We start from the raw sequence: 21,125 nt of genomic DNA, 5'->3' as shown, positions 1-21,125 counted from the left end.
AAGAACAAATTCTTATTTACAGTGATGGCCTACCCTGGCCAAACCCGGACGACGCTGGGCCAATTGTGTGCCTCCCTATGGGACTCCCAATCACGGTCGGATGTGATTCAGCCTGGATTCGAACCAGGGACTGTAGTACTAAGTTGCAGTGCCTTAGACTGCTGCGCCACTTGGGCGCCTTAGCCTTAATATATGCCAGGCCTTAATCTAGCTCTTTAACACCAGAAAGCTGGGCTTGTTTCAAGGGACCCCATTTTGAGCCCATATGGCCAATTCAACTGTTTGGACATGATTTAGAGAGAAACCCACCTGTCTATATAAGGTGCCACAGTTGACAGTGCATGTCAGAGCAGAAACTATACCATGAAGCCCAAGGAACTGTTCGTAGATTTGGGAGAGAGAATTGACGAGGCATATCTTGGGAAGGGTGTAAAACCATTTTGAGAGTGTTGAAAGTTTCCAAGAGCACAGTGGTCTCAATCATTGGGAAATGAACAAAAAGTGTAACTACCCATACTCTATCTAGAGCTGGCCGTCCGACCAAACTGAGCAACCTGGCAAGAAGGACCTTGATCAGGGAGGTGACCAAGAACCCAATGACCACAACATTCTGTGGTCTGATGAGACAAAAATGTAACTCTTTGGTCTGAATGCAATGCTCTATGTCTGGAGAAAACCAGGCACAGCTCATCACCCGTCTAACACCATCCCTGCTTGGGTTGCACATTTTATATAAATCAAAACGTCTTACCTGCATGTGACAGTTGGAGGATTGAACACTTATGGGAGATTCTGGAGCAGTGGCTAGGTCTGCGTTTTCCACCACTTTCAACAAAACACCAAATGATCGAATTTCTCGCGCAAGAATGGTGTTGCATCCCTCCAATAGAGTTCCCGACACTTGTAGAATCTATGCCAAGGTGCATTGAAGCTGTTCTAGTGGCTGTTAATTAAGACACTTTTGTTGGTGTTTTCTTTATTTTGGCAGTTAACTGTAGTTTGATGTGCCATCAGCTGCGCAGGCTGACTGGCGATGAATGAGGGGGAAAATGGCTRCATAAAGCTGCTTAATACACAAATTATGTTTGTGATATTGAAATTCTAACATACGTGTGTTAAATATACTTATTTTTGAAAAGTCAAGGAAGGAAGGGTGATGACTTTAAAAATGGCCTCAATCCGGAGTCGGGGGATATATTTTGCTGTTCAGTTTGAGGACCCACATGAAAATACATTATCTTTCCAGAAACCCTTTTAAATGCCTCTACTGAAATATGAGATATCGTAAAAAGTCAAGTGTTAAGCTTTTTCTCTCCATTTGCACAAGATTAATAAGAATGTCTGAAACGTTTGGTCACAGATATATTAATGCTTCTTTAGACTCAGTCAGTACTCCTGTACATTACACGCTCCACTGTTTTAAATGGCTGGGGAGGGTTGCTCTGAGACACTGGTGCTTTAGTGAGACGGCGTTCCTTTTGTGTCATTGTCCTCCCAGATCCGTATCCGTGACCCCAATCAGGGAGGCAGGGACATCACAGAGGAGATCATGGCAGGGGGCACAGGGAGCCGGAATCCAACTCCCCCTGTCGGACGACCCTCCTCCACCCCCACCCCTCCGCAGGTAAGTACACATCTACTCTCATGCTACCTGCTCTTAGGCTTAATGCTCTCTCACTCACTCACATACACACACACACTGACCCACTGAACTGAGCTGAGCTATTAGCCTCTCATCCATGGCTGTGTAAAACCTGTGCTTAGGGCAAACTGCTGGGTGTTAGGAAGGAGCGGGCAATTAGGCCAGGCCACCAGGGCTTTGACACCACGACATACAGAGAGCCATGCACCAGACCAGAAACATTTTCCTCAGTCTGTGTCTAATCCATCCTCTGCCATACTGCATTAGACACAGCCAGCCACATAGACTTCAGCCACTGTCCCTGACCCACTGATCTGCACCTAACACACTTACCTGGCCTTAGGTTCACAATCTTTGCTATTCAATTTGAGTAACAGGACACTATTTTACAACAMTGACCTAAACACACTGTATTTCATTGGTCATAGTTGGTTATCATGTTACTCTTGGACACACAGATCTATGGCTTACACATCTATACCTACTAGTACCTACCTACATGTATCAGTGCATCTCCTCCCTCTCTTCTAGTACAGTAAATGTTGTTATGGAACATGTCGTTTCTGCTTTTTGTCCCTCTATGAAGAATCCAGAAATAAGATTTTCTTATTTATTCAAACAAAAGGAGTCATTGCTGAATGCATTCTAATAGAAAAGGGCAATCATCTTAATTGACAATTCTTGTTCTGGATTTTGTGGAGGGAAGTCTTTTGTTGTGACACTTCCTCCTTGTCCTCTCCTTGGACGTTAACAGTGTGTCTTTCCTCTCTTTCTGTCTTTTGTCCTTTTTACACTCCCTTTTTTTGTTGCTTTGTTTTACCTTATGTGCCTCCATTTCCCTGTCATTCTCTCCTACTCTTGCACTCTTTATTTTTTTGCGTCTTCATCTCCTCCTTTTTTCCCCTTTTTCCTGCTTTCCTTGGCTGCCGTCTCTTCTTGTCTTCCCCCGTCTTTTCCGTTGCCAATATTTCTAACCATACCCACTGGTTTCCTTGTTTCCGCTTAATTCTATTTTTGTGCTCGTTTGTGCTTATTTGGCTGTCTTTCCATGTTGCTAGTTTTTATGGCCGCACCCTCATTATCCTCACATTTTCTACCTCAAATCGCAGCAGCAGCAGTCGAGCGGCAGCCAGACTCCGGAGCAGGGCCAAGGCCAGGCCCACCCAGCCTACAGCCTYGAGCCCTCCAAGCAGCAGCAGCCCACGCCTGGGGCTGCAGACAGCAAACCAGGGCCAGGTCTGACCCTCACCCCTCCACCCTCCAGGCACAATACATCTCTGCTCTGAGAGCAGAGGCCTGAGCAAGACGTTGACTCAGTAAAGAGATAGCACAAATAATTTTCTCTTTTGTGTTTAATGTCAGTGTTATCTCTTCGCTTTTCCAGTATATGATAAGCCAAAATTGGAGCAGGTTATCCGGAAGCCTTCCTCTCCCGGGATTGGACAACCAGAACCTTCTATGGCGTGGCGAGAGGCCAGTGCACCTGTAACTGCCCCATCTCCCCCTGTAGAAACAGAGCTTCCCTCTCCTGCCCCAGTGATGGTGGCGCCCATCCCTGCCCCTCGTCCTGTTGCCAGCCCCAACCCCATTGAGCAGCCCTCTGCAGTGGAGCCTGCTACTCCCACTCCCTCTGCAGCTGAGCCCAAGACCCTGCCTCCCACGACTCATTCCCAGATCCAAAATACAGTGGAGCCTCTTCCAGAAGCCCCACACACCCTGGCTGCTTCCCCCACCCTAACCCCAAAAGCTTTGAATGGCCATGCTGACACTGGGGCTGAGCTGGACACCCAGGCCCAGGAGCCCTCCCCCCTAGATTCCTCTCCCTCCCCACCCCAGCCCCAGGCTTCAACCCCGGCCTCCAGAGAAGACTGTAGTGAGGCTGTGCCCAGTGAGGTGAGAGCAGAGATCCCCCCTGCTGTCACGGACTCTATCGCACCCATCGCTGTAGTGCCAGTCACTCTGACCTCCAAACCTGCGCCTGCTTTTCCAGCACCTCCCCCTGGCCTTCCACCACTAGTGCAGGCCACAGCGGAGGCCAGCAAGCCTGCCGACACTAAAGACGTCCCTCTCAAAGCAGGGACAGAGGCATTCATAACACCAGACAACAAGCCTGAACCACAGCTACAAGCCCTTTCCAGAAAGAGTCCCACTACAGGTATGTACATAACCATGGGTACAGATGACCGTGTGAATGTCACATGGATGCCTGTGTGTATACTATATATAAACTGTTAAATGTTGCTGCTGGACACAACTAAGACTGTCCACGTTTATAGAATCTGTTTCAAACAGGATCAGTGCTGAGCTCATCACAGTGCTTACACTAACAGCTGGAGTGATTGGAGTGACCATGATTATTCTGAGAGGAAGGCCACTATTTTCCGCTAGTAAAAGTTTCTAGTCATAGATTTTTAGTGGGTGCAATTTTGGGTAAATCGTTAGCCTATAGCCAACTTTAAAATGTCTTTGCTGTTGTTTTCGCTGCAGGATGTCAGACTGCTCCTGATGCACCAAAGACCTGGAAGAAACCAAATGAAGAGAGTCCTGTTGGAGATGCCCAACAGAGGGAGACTGAGGTAAGCAACAACCCTTCTTATTCACTCACTGCGGGGGAGGAGGAGGGGAAGCATAAACAGAGTAGACGGAGAGCGATTATATGGGGAATAGTTCAAATGGAAAATGTTTCCACATGTGTGGCGGTGGAACACAGACATGAATGACTTGAAGTGGTGTTATCGTCAGAGTACGTTGGCAAGGAGTTATCCATCATGATCAGTGTTCCCAGCCGACTCAGAGGGACAGAGCTGCCTTCACAATCTCACCCCCTCTGCTTCCCCTCCATCCCCCAGGAGGAGCTCAAGCCTTTGGAAGAGGCTGCTGGAGACCAGGCCCTGCCACCCGCCAGGAGCTGCAGCACCTCTCCCCCTCCCTCAACAGCGCCCTCAGCCCTGGAGGCAGAGGAGAGGCCCCCAGCCCCTGAGGAAAACGGGGAGGCTGAGCCCATGAGGAACGGAGCAGGACACACCTCGGAGACGGAGAGCAGTGACAGCGGGGCCACCCCTGGGGACAATGAGGGCTCCACTGGAGCACCCCCAGACCTCTTCCATGAAGGTAGGGGGCGGTTATTATTCATTAGTGTCTCTCGCTTAGTTTTCACTATCAACAGTCATACAACCTTTGCACAGTATGAGATGAGCAGGGCTGTTTTCCTCACCTCTATCTTGTTGTTTCCTCAGATCTGGAGACTAATGGGAAGCGTCAGTACAAACGGGACTTCCTGCTGGGCTTTCAGTTCATGGCTGCCTGTACACAGAAGCCAGATGGGCTGCCTCAGATCAGTGACGTTGTGCTGGACAAGGTGTGTGAAGAGTGGGCTGAGCAGAGCTTCAACCTAGTGGTCAGAATGAGTTAGCTGTGAGCAAGGCCCTAAACCCCACAAAAAAATATTCAGGACTATAAATGGATAGTGTAAGATGTTAGCAAAGTAAGTTGCTTTTGAAAAAAGCTCTCAAGTGAAGGGGTTATTTGTATGGAGCAAACGGTGTGAGTAGCCTTATTTGATCCCTTTAGTAAATACATGGCCCAATGTCATTTTTTTAACTATTCATTATGAAATGATATGCTTCTGGTAAGTTCATCTCCCTCTGCTGCACTCTGACCGAGCCAATAGCGGCTAGCCCATAGACATCCTGTTTTGTTTAAAATCACATAGCTATTATGTCACACTTGGCAGTGTTGATAATTCAGCCCCAGAAAAGGAGCAATAGACTGGCAACGATTGATGTACAGTCCCTGGGAGTCATATTTTTCTCCCTGAGAAAATGTTCACTGGAGTTGAGTACTAAGGGAAGTCAATGACAGCTGAGAGCGCTGGAGTTGTTATCCCCCTTTCCTCACAATGTTCCCTTCAGTCCTCCTTCCACATGTGGTTCTGACTTCACTCACTGCGCCAGTCACAAAATTTGTTAAACAGAATTTATCAAATGCATAGCTGATACACATAAAACAGCATACACAGTGGCGAACTAAGACTAGGATTGGGAATCCACCACCTCTCAGTGGACAACAGTGGGATGGACCTGAAAGTAGCTGGGTCTGACCTGTCTCTTTCGCCCCAGTGGTAGGCCCGATTCCAGCCCCTACCTCAGGCACTTCATGTAGATCTGAAAGGAGGTGATAGATCTACGCAATATGGTAGTTTGATTGATTATACCTATCGTCCTTTCAGATCTCCAGAAGTGCTTAGGGAATCAGGGCTAGTAGGGTGTTGTTTCTGGACCAGGCCACAGCCACTGCTCTCCCCATATGGCTAGGCCCACAGTGTTAAAGGATCACTGCTCCCCCTGCTGGTCAGCTGTCTCACTGTCCATCGCGCTCTCTCCCTGTGTGTCTCTGCAGATAAACCAAAACAAGCTGCCAACCCGGGCGGTAGAATCCAGGGTGATCTCCCGAGGCCCTGACTTCACACCGGCCTTTGCTGACTTTGGCAGACAGATGAGTGGAGGACGCGGCGGAGCTGCAGTGAGTCACACTCACTCCCAGGCRCACGTAATTACTACCCCTCCGCCCGACACAAACACCAATCTCTTTCTCAAATAATGTCTCTTCTTTTTGTTACTTCTCTCTCGCTCACTGACTCGCGCTCTCTCTCTGGCTGTCGCTCGCACACACACTCACAGAATATTACTTCTGGTATAGTAATGAACAACATCATCGCTGGGCTGGTATCATAGTGAGATAAATGGATCATGGGGAATTATTTGCATCTCGTTTGTTTACTAGGGATTACTCATTTCCCAAAGTCATACTCATTCAAGGGAAGTTGTGAATTAGACTTCAGCAAACAAGTCTTGGTGATGTGTGTGGTGTTGGTGGCGAGCTGTAGAAGTGACATGTTGTTCTCTTCTCTCTCCAGCAGATGATGAACATGGGGAGTGGTGCCCGGCGGCCCCCGCCCAGGAAGATTATCCTGAACGTGTCGGCGAATGAAGAGGTGCAACTGAAGAAGGCTGAGAATGCCTGGAAACCCGGCATGAAGAGGGCGGGGCCATCAGATGACCCTGAGGTCATTACAACACAGGTAGGAGCCAAACCTTTCATCTTACACCCAGACACACCCACACAGTCAAATCAAAAACGCACACCCTACTCAACCACAAGATGTTGAGTTTCTTCAGCAGTGACTCCACACAGGAAAGAGATATTGTGACCAAGGAGTTGTCAAGAGACCGAAGATCAAATGAAGTGAGTGAATTCTCACATCAATAAATGATGAGGATGTTGTTGCCCTGCCAGGAGCTCTTCCGGAAGGTGCGCAGTATCCTCAACAAACTGACGCCTCAGATGTTCAACCAGCTGATGAAGCAGGTGACGGACCTCACCATCGACACGGAGGAGCGCCTCAAAGGCGTCATCGACCTGGTCTTTGAGAAGGCCATCGACGAGCCCGGCTTCTCTGTGGCCTACGGGAACATGTGTCGCTGCCTCACCACGGTATGTTAAGCTCAGCTCACTATTGTTCAGACATGATTATCTGTGGTTCCTCTGAATGCTGCTAGTCAACATCAAAATATAAACTGTACATGGGGCCTCTTAAGCCCCATAAACATTCAGCAAAATGTCCCTAAAGGTATATTTCTGCCCCCTTTCACTCTTTCTAGACCTCATCTCCCGTTCAATTCTCAGTTTTTCTTTACTCTGCTCTTTCCCCTATATCTCTGTACCTRTAACCAAATAGCTTGTTACCTCTGTTATTCTCCAGCTCAAAGTGCCCATGACGGACAAACCCGGAACCACAGTGAACTTCCGCAAACTGCTGCTCAACCGTTGTCAGAAGGAGTTTGAGCGGGACAAGGTGGATGACGTGGTGTTTGAAAGGAAACAGAAGGAACTTGACTCTGCACAGGTACCTAAACCCCACACACACTACCCAGATCACTAATCTGTCTGTCACCTTGTAGTAGGGGAATATAGAGGAGAGAATTGTATGGGACTGATGTATTGTGGAGAGTTAGTGGGGGCTCATTGTTAGCTGTTGCTAGTTACTTAGTTCTGACAATCTACTCTCCATTTCCTCTCTAGTCCAGTGATCAAGAGAGACTACGGTTAGAGCTGGAGGAGGCCAAGGACAAGGCCCGCCGGCGCTCCATAGGGAACATCAAGTTCATCGGGGAGCTGTTCAAGCTCAAGATGCTGACAGAGGCCATCATGCACGACTGCGTGGTCAAGCTGCTGAAGAACCATGACGAGGAATCGCTGGAGTGCCTTTGCAGGCTGCTCACCACCATCGGCAAGGACCTGGACTTTGAGAAGGCCAAGGTGAGCCATGGGGAGGGAGCTTAAATGACTTCCAGCTGGTCGTATGAGGAAGCCCCTGAGGCCTGGGGGGACGTTGGTGAGGAGACATCTCACTGCTCCCTCGCACCTGCTGTTGTCTGACCTGTTTTAACCTGCTGCTGGCCAAAGGAAAGACTCCTACACACGTACCAGTGTTCACCCTCTTTGGGCTCTACCAGAGTTTTAAGACTCTCTGTGGTCCTCATATTTACAAATGCTGTAATGGTGTATATCTGGCACATTTAACACTGAGACAGGAAATCACATTTAGTAGTCTGTGTTTTATAGGCTAAGAAAAAAGGCTTTTGTTGTACCTGCTCCCAAACTGCTCAGTTTACTTTGAGGCAATACTATATCACACTGAATTGTAAAATGGAGTGGAATGAAATGACATGAGTGTCTGGCTGTCCACTGGAGTGAATAGTGAGAATATTGTATTCATACATCACTTTGCAATGACCCTTTATCTCTCTCTTTCTTGTCATAGCCTCGCATGGATCAGTATTTCAATCAGATGGAGAAAATTGTTAAGGAGCGGAAGACATCATCTCGGATACGGTTTATGCTGCAGGACGTGATAGACCTCCGATTGGTGAGTGTGTGTGTGTGTGTGTGTGTGTGTGTGTGTGTGTGTGTGTGTGTGTGTGCATACTCGAGCCTTGTGGCTGTGTGCTGTCTGTGCAGCTCAGCCCACCAGTGAGGGTAAAAAAAAAAATGTATTACAATAAATAGGAGAAAACAAATTCTAATTTTCAGTTCTTCACACGGGCTCCCTGAGCAGACCAGTAATTCACTCTGAGGAAGAAAACAACAGACTGTAATCAGTTAGATTTGAGCATAGAATAAAAAATTCTGCATGCATAGCCATCAACAAAATACTGCTGTGCCGTTGGGGCTCCTTGACTGTAGGCTAATTGAGTTGTACGCAGTTCAGTAATTAAAAACACCAGATTGTCTCTCTGAGGGAACTCCTTGCGCAAGTCTAACACTGCTCTTTCCAACAGCACAACTGGGTGTCCAGGAGAGCTGACCAGGGCCCCAAGACCATCGAGCAGATCCACAAAGAGGCCAAGATCGAGGAGCAGGAGGAGCAGAGGAAGGTGCACCAGCAGCTGCTTTCCAAGGACACCAAGAGAAGGCCAGGTCAGCCAGGCCCATGGGCTACATCCTCTAAGGCTTAGAGCTACACTGGCATTCCCTCCCCATAGCCTCCCCATAGCCTGCAGACGGAGACACTACAGTGGCCCACAGTGGTCAGAAAGTTCCCCTACTATCCCATCTGTCAACTCACCCCACAGCATTCTCTCAAACCTGGGGCACTATTTGATTTGTCTTTAATAAACCTGTTGACATGTTATCCTTCCTGTGTGTGTTTCCTCTGTCCTCCAGAGCAACAACAGCAGCAGAGAGAACAGCAAAGGGAGCAGCAGAGGGAGCAGCGTGTGCAACAGAGAGACGAGACATGGAACACTGTGCCTATGACCAAGAACAGCAGGACAATCGACCCCACCAAGATCCCCAAGATCTCCAAGGTCAGCCACTAAAGCACCTGTAGACCTCATCTTTGACTGACTCGTTTACCATGGAGGTTCACTGGGGTTTTAAGTGTACTCAATTTTAATTACAAAATGGCATCTGTCAATAATTTGTTTGGTTCCTTCAAGTCTGTAGAAGTTGGATGATATGAATTATGTTTACCTCATCAATGAAGAGTTATGTTCTCATTGGTCTACAAGCACAAGTCTTTATGGACAAATATTAACTTAACATTCAAAGTTTTACTGAGTTATAGTTCATATAAGGAAATCGGTCAATTGAAATAGATTTAATAGGCCAGGCCCACCCTTGTGCGTATAGAACATTTCTAGTATATTTTATTTCAGCTCAGTATAGTAGATGAAACTACTGTGTTGTAATGTATATACTGCATTAGGCATCTTATCACGCACAGGATTCCTGTGGTTCTTCATCCCTGTCCTCAAATGATACTGATAGTCCCAATCCCTACCTCTTCAAAGAGTATTTTAAATAATCCCACTGCACCCCCCCCCCCCCAAACACACAAAATGCTTGTTCTTCCCCTGGGCCTTCAGAGAGATGGAGAAATCACTGGGCGATGACTCAGAGTCTCTGATGAGGAAGTCTCCCTCCGCTCCCATTTGCTTCCTATGACTGTGATATGTGGTTGTCTCACATGGCTATCTTAAGATGAATGCAGAAACTGTCAGTCACTCTGGATAAGAGCTTCTGCTAAATGACTAAAATGTAAATGTAGTGGTGAAATGATACGGGTCCAAATGCCAGATAGTTGGGGTACAAGCACACCCATCCTTGCATACTGGCGCATGGCTCCCCATGCCATACAGAGCTGCTATAAACCCACATCTGTGTGTCAGTACCAATGATGTATTAGGCAGCTCTCCATTCTCCTCAGAGACTGTTGGTAATTATAGCGTTGTAGGCCCAGATCACATGATATGAGGTGAACTGGTGAAGGTGAACTGTTTTTGTCTGTTATCCTGTTTAGCCTCAGATGGATGAGAAGATCCAACTAGGACCACGAGCCTCACTCAACTGGATGAAGGGCAGCAGCGGAGGGGCCAAGGCCAGTGACTCCGGTGAGGAGACATTAGGGCTGGGCGACGTATAGAATATTTTTTTATTTGTTTTAGCGCGATATTCCAAATGCCTGTATCGCAATAATCGCATTTWTWTTTTTATTTTTTATGAGCACTTCTGTACTGCACATCCTGTTCTCATGTTGTCTTTTGGTCTCGTCTCCTTCGCTCGTTCTGCTGTGACTGTGCACCTTCCCATTTATGCACACTAAGCCCTCCCCCTGCCACTCACAACAACAAAGATGGAAAATAACTGTTTCCTCTCTGACAACCGGTGGTTTCAACTCGCTATTTGCATTTGAGGTTTGGTCCAACAGAATCGGTCAAATGGACTCCGAAACACATTAAGACATTATTTAACTGTAATAGATGAGAGCTTAACCTGTAATAGATGAGAACTTAACCTTTCTGACAATACCTGAATTCATTAGATTATTGCTGACTGTTTGAAATGCAGTGTATTTTATAATGATACTGATGTCACATTTTTGGCCGATACGATAACCAATATTTTTTTTAAATGCGGCCTTTAAGCATTCTAGTACAGTTATATAGTTAACACACACACATGGATGCAGCGGTATAAGGCACTGCATCTCAGTGCAAGAGGCGTCACTACAGTCCCTGGTTCGAATCCAGGCTGTATCACATCCGGCCGTGAATGAGAGTCCCGTAGGGCGCCGCACAATTGGCCCAGCATCGTCCGGGTTTGGCCGGGGTAGGCAGTCATTGTAAATAACAATTTGTTCTTAACTGACTTGCCTAGTTAAATAAAGGTTACACACACACACCACTGACCAAAAAGTTATTTTGTTGGCATTTACGTATGTCCCCATTACCAGTAACACATAATCAAAACCTATTTCTTTCACTTGCTGTGCTGTTTCGTTGTTCATTTGTTCAGTTGTTTCATTCTCAACCAGGATTTCTATGGAACTCCTTTTGGGTCTTTGCGTGTCAAAAATGATACACGTCAAATAACACTTTGTTGACCAAGCAGGACCTGAATATGACTGCACGTCACATAATAATTTTACGCGTTCATACATTTTTTATGTAGTTATTACACATTGATTACACTATCACTCGTATTTCATATGTCACAACAATTCATCGATACGTATGCTATGATGCTGGTAAAGTTGTCTTGCGCACTTAGCACTCAATAGCCAAGCTAGCTAGCTCATGGATGCAAACATTGTTCTTCCCTAAAAACATAGCAAAACAACATCTGTTTCAGTAGCTATAGTTAGCTAGCTATAACATATCTTGGCTATTGAGTAGACTGATCCCCAATCCTTAGGTAAAGCTGTACAGTGCAATATGAATGTCAATACACACACTAGGCTGACTGGGGAGGTGATTTCACACAGTCACAGTCCCGCGATAAAAGCTAGAATGCTAATATTTGCGTAAACTTCTCACAGTTGTGTTCTGTGGGTGTCACTGAGTAGACTGATACCCCATTTCATTGCTTCACATTCCAACCTTGTTTAACATTATCTAGTCTAAATATGGCATGATTGCACCAATTGTAACCTTCTACATCACAAAGATGTAGATATACTTTTATTTTGAAGGCAAACCACAAATTCCACTATTGTGCCTAATCCTTAATGTGGCTTGCTTCACAACGGCAGGTAGCCTAGTGGTTGGGGCGGCAGGTAGCCTAGTGTTTAGAGTGTTGGACTTGTAACCGAAAGGTTGCAAGATTGAATCCCCGATCTGACAAAGGAAAAAATCTGTCGTTCTGCCCCTGAACAAGGCAGTTAACCCACTGTTCCTAGGCCGTCATTGAAAATAAGAATTTGTTCTTAACTGACTTGCCTAGTTAAAGGTAAATAAATAAAAACATAACCTGGTCTGGTCGAGACTCATTAGCCAGATGAAGCTAGCTTTGTGCAATAGCTATTTATTTTCTTGAACTGAAGTTCAATTTCAAGAGGCAAACAACGAGTGGCTACCTAGCTAATACTTACAAGGATTTCTAAATCATTGCTAAGAATAATGAAAATGACTGCAGTTTCCACTGGTCTTTGTTTTCAGGCCGATTGTATAGGTGCTAGCTAGGTACCGAGCTAAAGCTAGCTAGCTACCCCAGAAGCTGCGGTCGAACAAATAATGCTTTAATACCAACGCGGTATTGTAAACACATCGTTCGTGGCCGGTGTTTGCTTGTTTGCAGACTTTTTTGTACAGCTTTGAGAGTGCTACTGATAGTAGTGGTGGCGCTTTTCTTGCACGTGCAAATTCAGAACACACAACATTCTATAATAGAACTGTGTTATTTAACGCATCAAATAGTGTTATTGTCAAATAGTGTTATTTGCCGTGTATCTTTATGGACACGCAAAGATCCAAACGGCATTCTTGTTTGTACAGATGCACGTGGTACCTTCAGGCATTTGGAAATTGCTCCCAAGGATGAACCAGACTTGTGGAGGTCTACACATTTTTTTTCTCAGGTCTTGGCTCATAGTATGTCGTGAATCTAATAGCAGTGGTACTATTACTGTGTAACTCTGGTAGGGCAACATCTGAAAAATAGCSCACTTGGTAGTGTGTACCGGTGCTCGACCAGTCACAAAGCATACATCACACACGACAGAGAACGGTTGATTGTCAAGGGCAATGAATTTCATTATCTTGACGTTAATGGATTTTTCCTTTGAGTTGTCTCGCTGAAATGTTCTTACTTTTTCAAATGACTGCTCGACTTGTTGACTGTTCGATCCACACAGCAGACATTGTGGGCTAGGTTAGGAGTGCTGTGTAGCGCAAAATTTTACATGCCGTCATTATGTCATGTACCTACATTTGAAGTCGGAAGTTACATACACCTTAGCCAAATACATTTAAACTCAGTTTTTCACAATTCCTGAAATTGAATCGTAGTAAAAAATTCCCTGTTTTAGGTCAGTTAGGATCACCACTTGTCAGAATAATAGCAGAGTGAGATATTTCAGCTTTTATTTCTTTCATCACATTCCCAGTGGGTCAGAAGCTTACATACACTCAATTAGTATTTGGCCTTTAAATTGTTTAACTTGGTCAAACGTTTCAGGTAGCCTTCCACAACCTTTCCACAATAAGTTGGGTGAATTTTGGCCCATTCCTCCTGACAGAGCTGGTGTAACTGAGTCAGGTTTGTAGGCCTCCTTGCTCGCACAAGCTTTTTCAGTTCTGGCCACAAATGTTCTATAGGATTGAGGTCAGGGCTTTGTGATGGCCACTCCAATACCTTGACTTTGTTGTCCTTAAGCCATTTTGCCACAACTTTGGAAGTATGCTTGGGGTCATTGTCCATTTGGAAGACCCTTTTGCGACCAAGCTTTAACTTCCTGACTGATATCTTGAGATGTTGCTTCAATATATCCACATAATTTTCTTTCCTCATGATGCCATCTATTTTGTGAAGTGCACCAGTCCCTCCTGCAGCAAATTACCCCCACAATATGATGCTGCCACCCCCGTGCTTAACGGTTGGGATGGTGTTCTTCGGCTTGCAAGCCTCCCCCTTTTTCCTCCAAACATAACAATGGTCATTATGGCCAAACAGTTCTATTTTTGTTTCATCAGACCAGAGGACATTTCTCCAAAAAGTACACTCTTTGTGCCCATGTGCAGTTGCAAACCGTATTCTTGCTTTTTTATGGTGGTTTTGGAGCAGTGGCTTCTTCCTTGCTGAGCGGCCTTTCAGGTTATGTCGATATAGGACTCGTTTTACTGTGGATATAGATTGATTTGCACTTTTCGCACCAAAGTACGTTCATCTCTAGGAGACAGAACGCGTCTCCTTCCTGAGCGGTATGACGGCTGCGTGGACCCATGGTGTTTATACTTGCATACTATTGTTTGTACAGATGAACGTGGTACCTTAAGGCATTTGGAAATTGCTCCCAAGGATGAACCAGACTTGTGGAGGTCTACACATTTATTTCTTCTCAGGTCTTGGCTTATTTATTTTGATTTTCCCATGATGTCAAGCAAAGAGGCACAGAGTTTGAAGGTAGGCCTTGAAATGAATCCACAGGTACACCTCCAATTGACTCAAATGATGTCAATTAGCCTATCAGAAGCTTCTAACGCCATGACATAATTTTCTGGAATTTACCAATCTGTTTAAATGCACAGTCAACTTAGTGTATGTAAACTTCTGACCCACTGGAATTGTGATACAGTGAATTATAAGTGAAATAATCTGTCTGTAAACAATTGTTGGAAAAATTGCTTGTCATGCACAAAGTAGATGTCCAAACCGCCTTGCCAAAACTATAGTTTGTTAACAAGAAATTTGTGGAGTGGTTGAAAAATGAGTTTTAATAACTCCAACCTAAGTGTATGTAAACTTCCGATTTCAACTGTATACACGTCAGCTTTGACATTGGCGTTAAACAATGACATCAGGCTGATACCGATGTTGCCATTTTTATCTAATATCGACCGATTCCGATATGTTCACCGATTATATCATGCATCCCTAGAATTTTACAAAGCTTATTTAGAGAAAAAATTTGACAAACTCAGCAAAAAAAGAAATGTCCTCTCACTGTCAGCTGCGTTTACTTTCAGCAAACTTAACATGTGTAAATTTTATATAAACATAAGACATAAACTGAACAAGTTCCACAGACATGTTACTAACAGAAATGGAATAATGTGTCCATGAACAAAGGGGGGTTCAAAATCAAAAGTAACAGTCAGTATCTGGTGTGGCCACCAGCTGCATTAAGTACTGCAGTGCATCTCCTCCTCATGGACTGCACCAGATTTGCCAGTTCTTGCTGTGAGATGTTACCCCACTCAGCCACCAAGACACCTGCAAGTTGACGGACATTTCTGGGGGGAATGGGCCTAGCCCTCACCCTCCGATCCAACAGGTCCCAGATGTTCTCAATGGGATGGCGATCCGGACTCTTCGCTGGCCATGGCAGAACACGGACATTCCTGTCTTGCAGGAAATCACGCACAGAACGAGCAGTATGGCTGGTGGCATTGTCATGCTGGAGGGTCATGTCAGGATGAGCCTGCAGGAAGGGTACCACATGAGGGAGGAGGTTGTCTTCCCTGTAACGCACAGTGTTGAGATTGCCTGCAATGACAACAAGCTCAGTCCGATGATGCTGTGACACACCGCCCCAGACCATGATGGACCCTCCACCTCCAAATCGATCCCGCTCCAGAGTACAGGCCTCGGTGTAACGCTCATTCCTTTGACGATAAACGCAAATCCGACCATCACCCCTGGTGAGACAAAACCGCGACTCGTCAGTGAAGAGCACTTTTTTCCAGTCCTGTCTGGTCCAGCGACGGTGGGTTTGTGCCCATAGGCGACGTTGTTGCCGGTGATGTCTGGTGAGGACCTGCCTTACAACAGGCCTACAAGCCCTGTCCAGCCTTTCTCAGCCTATTATGAACCGTCTGAGCACTGATGGAGGGATTATGTGTTCCTGGTGTAACTCGGGCAGTTGTTGTTGCCATCCTGTACTTGTCCCGCAGGTGTGATGTTCGGATGTACCGATCTTGTGCGGGTGTTTTTACACGTGGTCTGCCACTGCGAGGACGATCAGCGGTCCGTCCTGTCTCCCTGGAGTGCTGTCTTAGGCGTCTCACATTATGGACATTGCAATTTATTGCCCCGGCCACATCTGCAGTCCTCATGCCTCCTTGCAGTATGCCTAAGGAACGTTCATGCAGATGAGCAGGGACCATGGGCATCTTTCTTTTGGTGTTTTTCAGAGTCAGTAGAAAGGCCTCTTTAGTGTCCTAAGTTTTCATAACTGTGACCTTAATTGCCTACCGTCTGTAAGCATCCACACCTTGTCCTATGAGACATACTGTTAGATAGCTCTCGTTATATCCATTTACTCTGTACAGGGTTATAGCATAGGATGGGTTATGGATTGGGGACGTTCTTTCAACCTACCTTTACTTGACGACACTTCCTTCATTCTCTATTTGGAAAGCACCAGCGTCTTATAAACGTCTGTTTCCAGTTGTATGTGGAACTTCGATAACGAGGAAATACTCAAGAGAATTCTTGCATTTGTGTAGATCTTTGTTTGGGTGGTCCTGTGTGACGCACTGTCATCTTCTATATGTGGCTGCAGCTGCGTCGCTTAAAATTAAATATTTCCTGCAAAGATGTCGGGAAATGTGAGATGTTCAGCAGCTAAAATTGCAAGGGAACTCCTCACTCGGTGCAAAAAAGTGGATTTGATATTTTTCTGAATATTCTCTGGTTTTTGGAGTTCCACCTGCAACTAGTAACAGGAATTCTTAAGACACCGCCAAGTAAAGGTCGGTTGAATGTTGTACTGTATTGTCTATGTACCATCTGCTCGACCTCAGACACAAGCTATAGCTTTAGATATGCCACAGAGGTTCAAGACTGCTTGGCTAACCGTCACACACACACTGGTGATGCAGGTGAACTAGTCATACTTGTGTCCTGGTTGAAATGTAATTTCTGCTGCTTCATTTTGTCTCCTATCAGAATTATCCCGGTCTGGTGGTGGTGGTGCCAGTTTAAACCGGTACTCTGCACTCCAGTCCACCCAATCTCATCAAACCACCCCACTGGCACAGAACCTAGAGTATGACACTAGAAGAACCTTGGGCAGGTAATGATCACATTTTGAAACTTATGGATTTGGTCTCAAACTCTGAACGTCCCATTTTAGGGCAAAACATTCACTCATGGTGTGTGTGTGTGTGTTCTCCCAGTCGAAGCAGTGCAGGGAGAGAGCGAAGTGAGAAGCCCCTGAGCCCAGCTCCGTCGAGGCCCGGTTCCTTCGTCCGAGGCGGGAGTGCCAAGGAGCTTCCGGAGAGCCCGGCCCTGAGTCCTGAGGAGCCCCGCAGAGAGCTGGAGAGCCCCAGGAGGCCCAGCGTAAGCGAGGACAAGACTGAGCCAGAGCGCAGCAGTGCCAGGGAGCCTGGTGAGGGAACAGGAGGACAGTTCTAGACTGACTAAACATATGGAGTCAGTGGACACTCACTCACACACTCTATAAGGGGAGCACTCTTGTAACGGTGTTCTTTTCCCTACAGTGAAAGCAGAGCCTGTGGTGGCCCAGTCTCCAGACAGACCTGCCCTCTCTGAGGAGGAGATGGAGAGGAAGTCCAGAGCTATCATTGACGAGTTCTTGCACATCAACGATTATAAGGTGGAATAATTTAATAATGCTATTATATTGCATACTGTATGTGAATGCCTTTGTGTTTTACTCTCGAAAGGAAGTTTGTAAAACAAAGATATGTGTTTGTTGTGTTCTCTGTAGGAGGCTGTGCAGTGTGTGGATGAGCTGGACATGTCCTCTCAGCTCCATGTGTTTGTGCGTGTGGGGGTGGAGTCCACTCTGGAGCGCAGTCAGATCACACGGGACCACATGGGCAAGCTCCTCTTCCAGTTGGTGCAGCAGGACATCCTGGCCAAGCCCCAGTTCTTCAAAGGGTCAGCCTGCCTACATATCCATCTGCTCTCATTCAACATGTGTCATCTAACAACTGTGCTGTATCTAAAATGGCCGTCTCATCAGATTATCTTTCCCAGGTTTGCTGACACCCTTGAGCTGGCGGATGACATGGCCATTGACATTCCCCATATCTGGCTGTATCTGGCCGAGCTGCTCAGCCCTGTGCTGAGAGACAGGGGCTTCTCTATGAGAGAGCTCTTTAGGTAACACCGCTACTCTACAGCACCACAATATTGTATTGTTATCTCCCTGTAAAGTTATGGAGATCAAGAGGGGGTTACTATTGCATCAACAGAGCTTATCAGATCAGTCCACATGCAACCCACATTTTATTAAGATCTCACAGTCTGCAGGATGACAAATGTACTCCATTTTGTTGCCTCTGTCAAATATTACTGACTGTGGCTATCTCAGTTCACTGATTATGGAGTGTTGATGTTGGCTCTCACACCTCCATTCCCTGCTGTGGCTTTCTGTAAACTGAGATATGAAGAAAAACAGTTGGGCGGGATGGAACCGCCGGAGACATCTAATCGTTTTCTCTGTTTGTCCACAGTGAATTAAGCAAACCTTTACTTCCTGTGGGAAGAGCTGGGATCTTATTTTCTGAAATACTGCACATACTATGCAAACAAATGGTAAGTGACATTTTGTCGGTTTTACTCCTAGTTTACTCCTAGCCCCTTTACCACTTTCAAACAACATTTCCCTCACAGAGAACAGTTAACATAGCTGTCAGATATTTTTGTATGATTTAGACGAGAGGTGTAAACGAGACGGGTGTGAGTGCGTTATAGTGCATATCAAGTAAACAAGTCATTAACTATTGGATGCCAGGTTTCTGACATGTTTTCCTGTCTGTCTCCTACACAGAGCCATAGGAAAGTGGGCACCTTGTGGAGAGAGTCAGGCCTCAGCTGGAGTGACTTCTTGCCAGAGGGAGAGGATGTCCAGGATTTCATCTCAGAGCAGGTTAGTGAGATAAACCCTCTGTATTACGGCATGGAGGCATCCCAACAGAAACAGGTTCACAGCAACCTAACCCTCTTCATTTCCCCTCCTCTCCATGTCCTCCTGTCAGAAGCTCCAGTTCACTGAGGCGGACTGCTCCAGCCATGAGGCAGCCCTCGCCACGACAGCACTGTCCCTTGTGGTGCTCAACCAGCAGCTAGAGAGACTGCTGCTGGAGGACATGGCCAGTGATGAGCAGATCTTTGACTGGGTAGAGGTACGGACTGTAGTATTACGCCCGCCACACAGCTCAGCACAGCCACGTTTGACTTCATGTCATACGCATGTTGTGTTTATACATGCATAGTGTTGCATATTTCAAGTGAAGTGTCACAGATGCAGGCAGTGATATCGAGAAGCTTTCACCTCTGTCTAAGCGGAGCTCCTTTGTGCTCCTCTGTTATCATCCACATCCCAGGCAAATCTAGATGAATCTCAGATGAGCTCCTCTCCGTTCCTGAGAGCTCTGATGACGGCTGTGTGTAAGGCAGCGGTGAAAGGTAAGCTCTCCATTCCTTTAGCTAGGAACAGATCAATGTTGTTTTATATATATTATATAGCTAAAGGAATTCAACAATGCTTTGCATCTTTTGTTTCTTGTGTAGATGAAAGTGCTTCCTGTCGAGTGGACGTAGCCATCATTCAGAGGAGATTGCCCGTATTACTCAAGTACCTTAACTCAGACACTGAGCGACAGCTTCAAGCACTTTATGCACTGCAGGCGCTGATAGTCACTTTGGATCAGCCTCCTAGTAAGTAGCATCCCAATCAGACCCTTCAACCTCAATATTCACTATAAAGATATAAGCACGGTTCTGTCTCCTGCACTGCATTTTACTTTTACTTTTTTATTSTTGACAGCAGACATCCTTTCATGGTTTTATCTCATGCAGCCATTGCTATTATTTGAAGTGTATTCATTAACCTACATGCATATCTATACCCTCACACACACTGAAAGCGGAGACTAATTTAAACCATGGGATTTGATGGTTATCATAGCACTTTTCCCCTCTTGTCTCTCTTTCTCCAGACCTGCTCCGGATGTTCTTCGATTGTCTGTATGATGAGGACGTGATCTCGGAGGACGCTTTTTACAAGTGGGAGACCAGCAAAGACCCAGCAGAGGAGCTGGGCAAGGGTGTGGCTCTCAAGTCTGTAACGGCTTTCTTCACCTGGCTGAGGGAAGCCGAGGAGGAGTCGGAGGATAATTGACAAGGGAGCAGGCGGCCGCTGTAAGCCCCCAGGACAAGAGGCCAGCTGTTGCTACATAGAATAACTGCATCTTCATAGCAAAACAAACAGACAAACCTACAAAATGAGCGCGGGCAGGACGACATGTTTACGGCTGGAATTTTTTCTGCGGTACGGTTCTGAGACCATTTTGAGTTTGAATTCCAACGGCTGAAGCACTAAATACCTGTATTATACATAGAAAATATTTTTGTTTTAAATTTTAACTTTTCTTTTGTTACTTTTTAAGAAGAGACTTAAAGATACATAGGTTCCAGACTCTTTAATTTATTATTTTTTTAAAGGACTGCAAATATGGAAGTTTATTTAACATTTGCAGATGCTCATAATGAGGAAAACATTGATGACGAATAGAAATAATATTATTAATTATAATAACAATAATAATAATAATTGTGAAATAAATAGCCTCCCTGGATTCCGTGTTTGGTTGAAAACAGGGTAAAAAGTTATTTTGGGATGAAGGGGAAGGCAGAGAAAGGGTGGATGCACAGAGACAATTGACATCAGAGGTCAAAGGTTATCAGTAAATAACCACAGGAAGTGCACTCTGTGATATGTACATAAACCTCCCAAGAGGAAGAGATATGCATTCAAGAAGCAATGCAAATCAGTCCACAAAATAACACTTAAATGAACGTGAATAAACAACAATGAACAATGGATAAAATGCAAGATTACAAAGAAAATGCCAAGGTTGCTGAACATGAAGTGCTTGTAATACTTAAGACCTACCGAGCAAATGAAAAGCTTGTAAATACATTAAAGACAAAAGGTATTTAAAAAATA

At 45.6% G+C, this 21,125-nt stretch overlaps 1 protein-coding gene across 2 annotated transcripts in view; it reads left to right on the top strand.

Annotated features, from left to right (window-relative positions):
- The window catches only part of LOC111969982 (eukaryotic translation initiation factor 4 gamma 3), an 84,739-nt gene extending 63,614 nt beyond the window's left edge, over positions 1-21,125 (top strand). For both annotated transcript variants that reach the window (XM_023996429.1, XM_023996425.1), the window contains 26 exons: positions 1,499-1,624; positions 2,701-2,878; positions 3,027-3,797; positions 4,130-4,218; positions 4,492-4,753; positions 4,879-5,000; positions 6,041-6,190; positions 6,558-6,722; positions 6,938-7,135; positions 7,404-7,547; positions 7,724-7,960; positions 8,466-8,570; positions 8,983-9,121; positions 9,368-9,510; positions 10,506-10,596; positions 17,093-17,219; positions 17,323-17,534; positions 17,647-17,762; positions 17,877-18,049; positions 18,149-18,274; positions 18,628-18,709; positions 18,945-19,043; positions 19,153-19,299; positions 19,501-19,582; positions 19,688-19,834; positions 20,116-21,125. In XM_023996429.1, coding sequence (XP_023852197.1) covers positions 1,499-1,624; positions 2,701-2,878; positions 3,027-3,797; positions 4,130-4,218; positions 4,492-4,753; positions 4,879-5,000; positions 6,041-6,190; positions 6,558-6,722; positions 6,938-7,135; positions 7,404-7,547; positions 7,724-7,960; positions 8,466-8,570; positions 8,983-9,121; positions 9,368-9,510; positions 10,506-10,596; positions 17,093-17,219; positions 17,323-17,534; positions 17,647-17,762; positions 17,877-18,049; positions 18,149-18,274; positions 18,628-18,709; positions 18,945-19,043; positions 19,153-19,299; positions 19,501-19,582; positions 19,688-19,834; positions 20,116-20,297 — 4,413 coding nt within the window. In that variant the 3' untranslated portion in view covers positions 20,298-21,125. The remainder of the gene's footprint in view (positions 1-1,498; positions 1,625-2,700; positions 2,879-3,026; positions 3,798-4,129; positions 4,219-4,491; positions 4,754-4,878; positions 5,001-6,040; positions 6,191-6,557; positions 6,723-6,937; positions 7,136-7,403; positions 7,548-7,723; positions 7,961-8,465; positions 8,571-8,982; positions 9,122-9,367; positions 9,511-10,505; positions 10,597-17,092; positions 17,220-17,322; positions 17,535-17,646; positions 17,763-17,876; positions 18,050-18,148; positions 18,275-18,627; positions 18,710-18,944; positions 19,044-19,152; positions 19,300-19,500; positions 19,583-19,687; positions 19,835-20,115) is intronic.

This window comes from Salvelinus sp. IW2-2015, linkage group LG11 (genome assembly GCF_002910315.2).
Source record: "Salvelinus sp. IW2-2015 linkage group LG11, ASM291031v2, whole genome shotgun sequence".
In the NCBI taxonomy this organism is placed as follows: domain Eukaryota; kingdom Metazoa; phylum Chordata; class Actinopteri; order Salmoniformes; family Salmonidae; genus Salvelinus; species Salvelinus sp. IW2-2015.
Note: the sequence above shows the minus strand (reverse complement) of the source record. Positions and strands in the feature narration are given on the sequence as shown.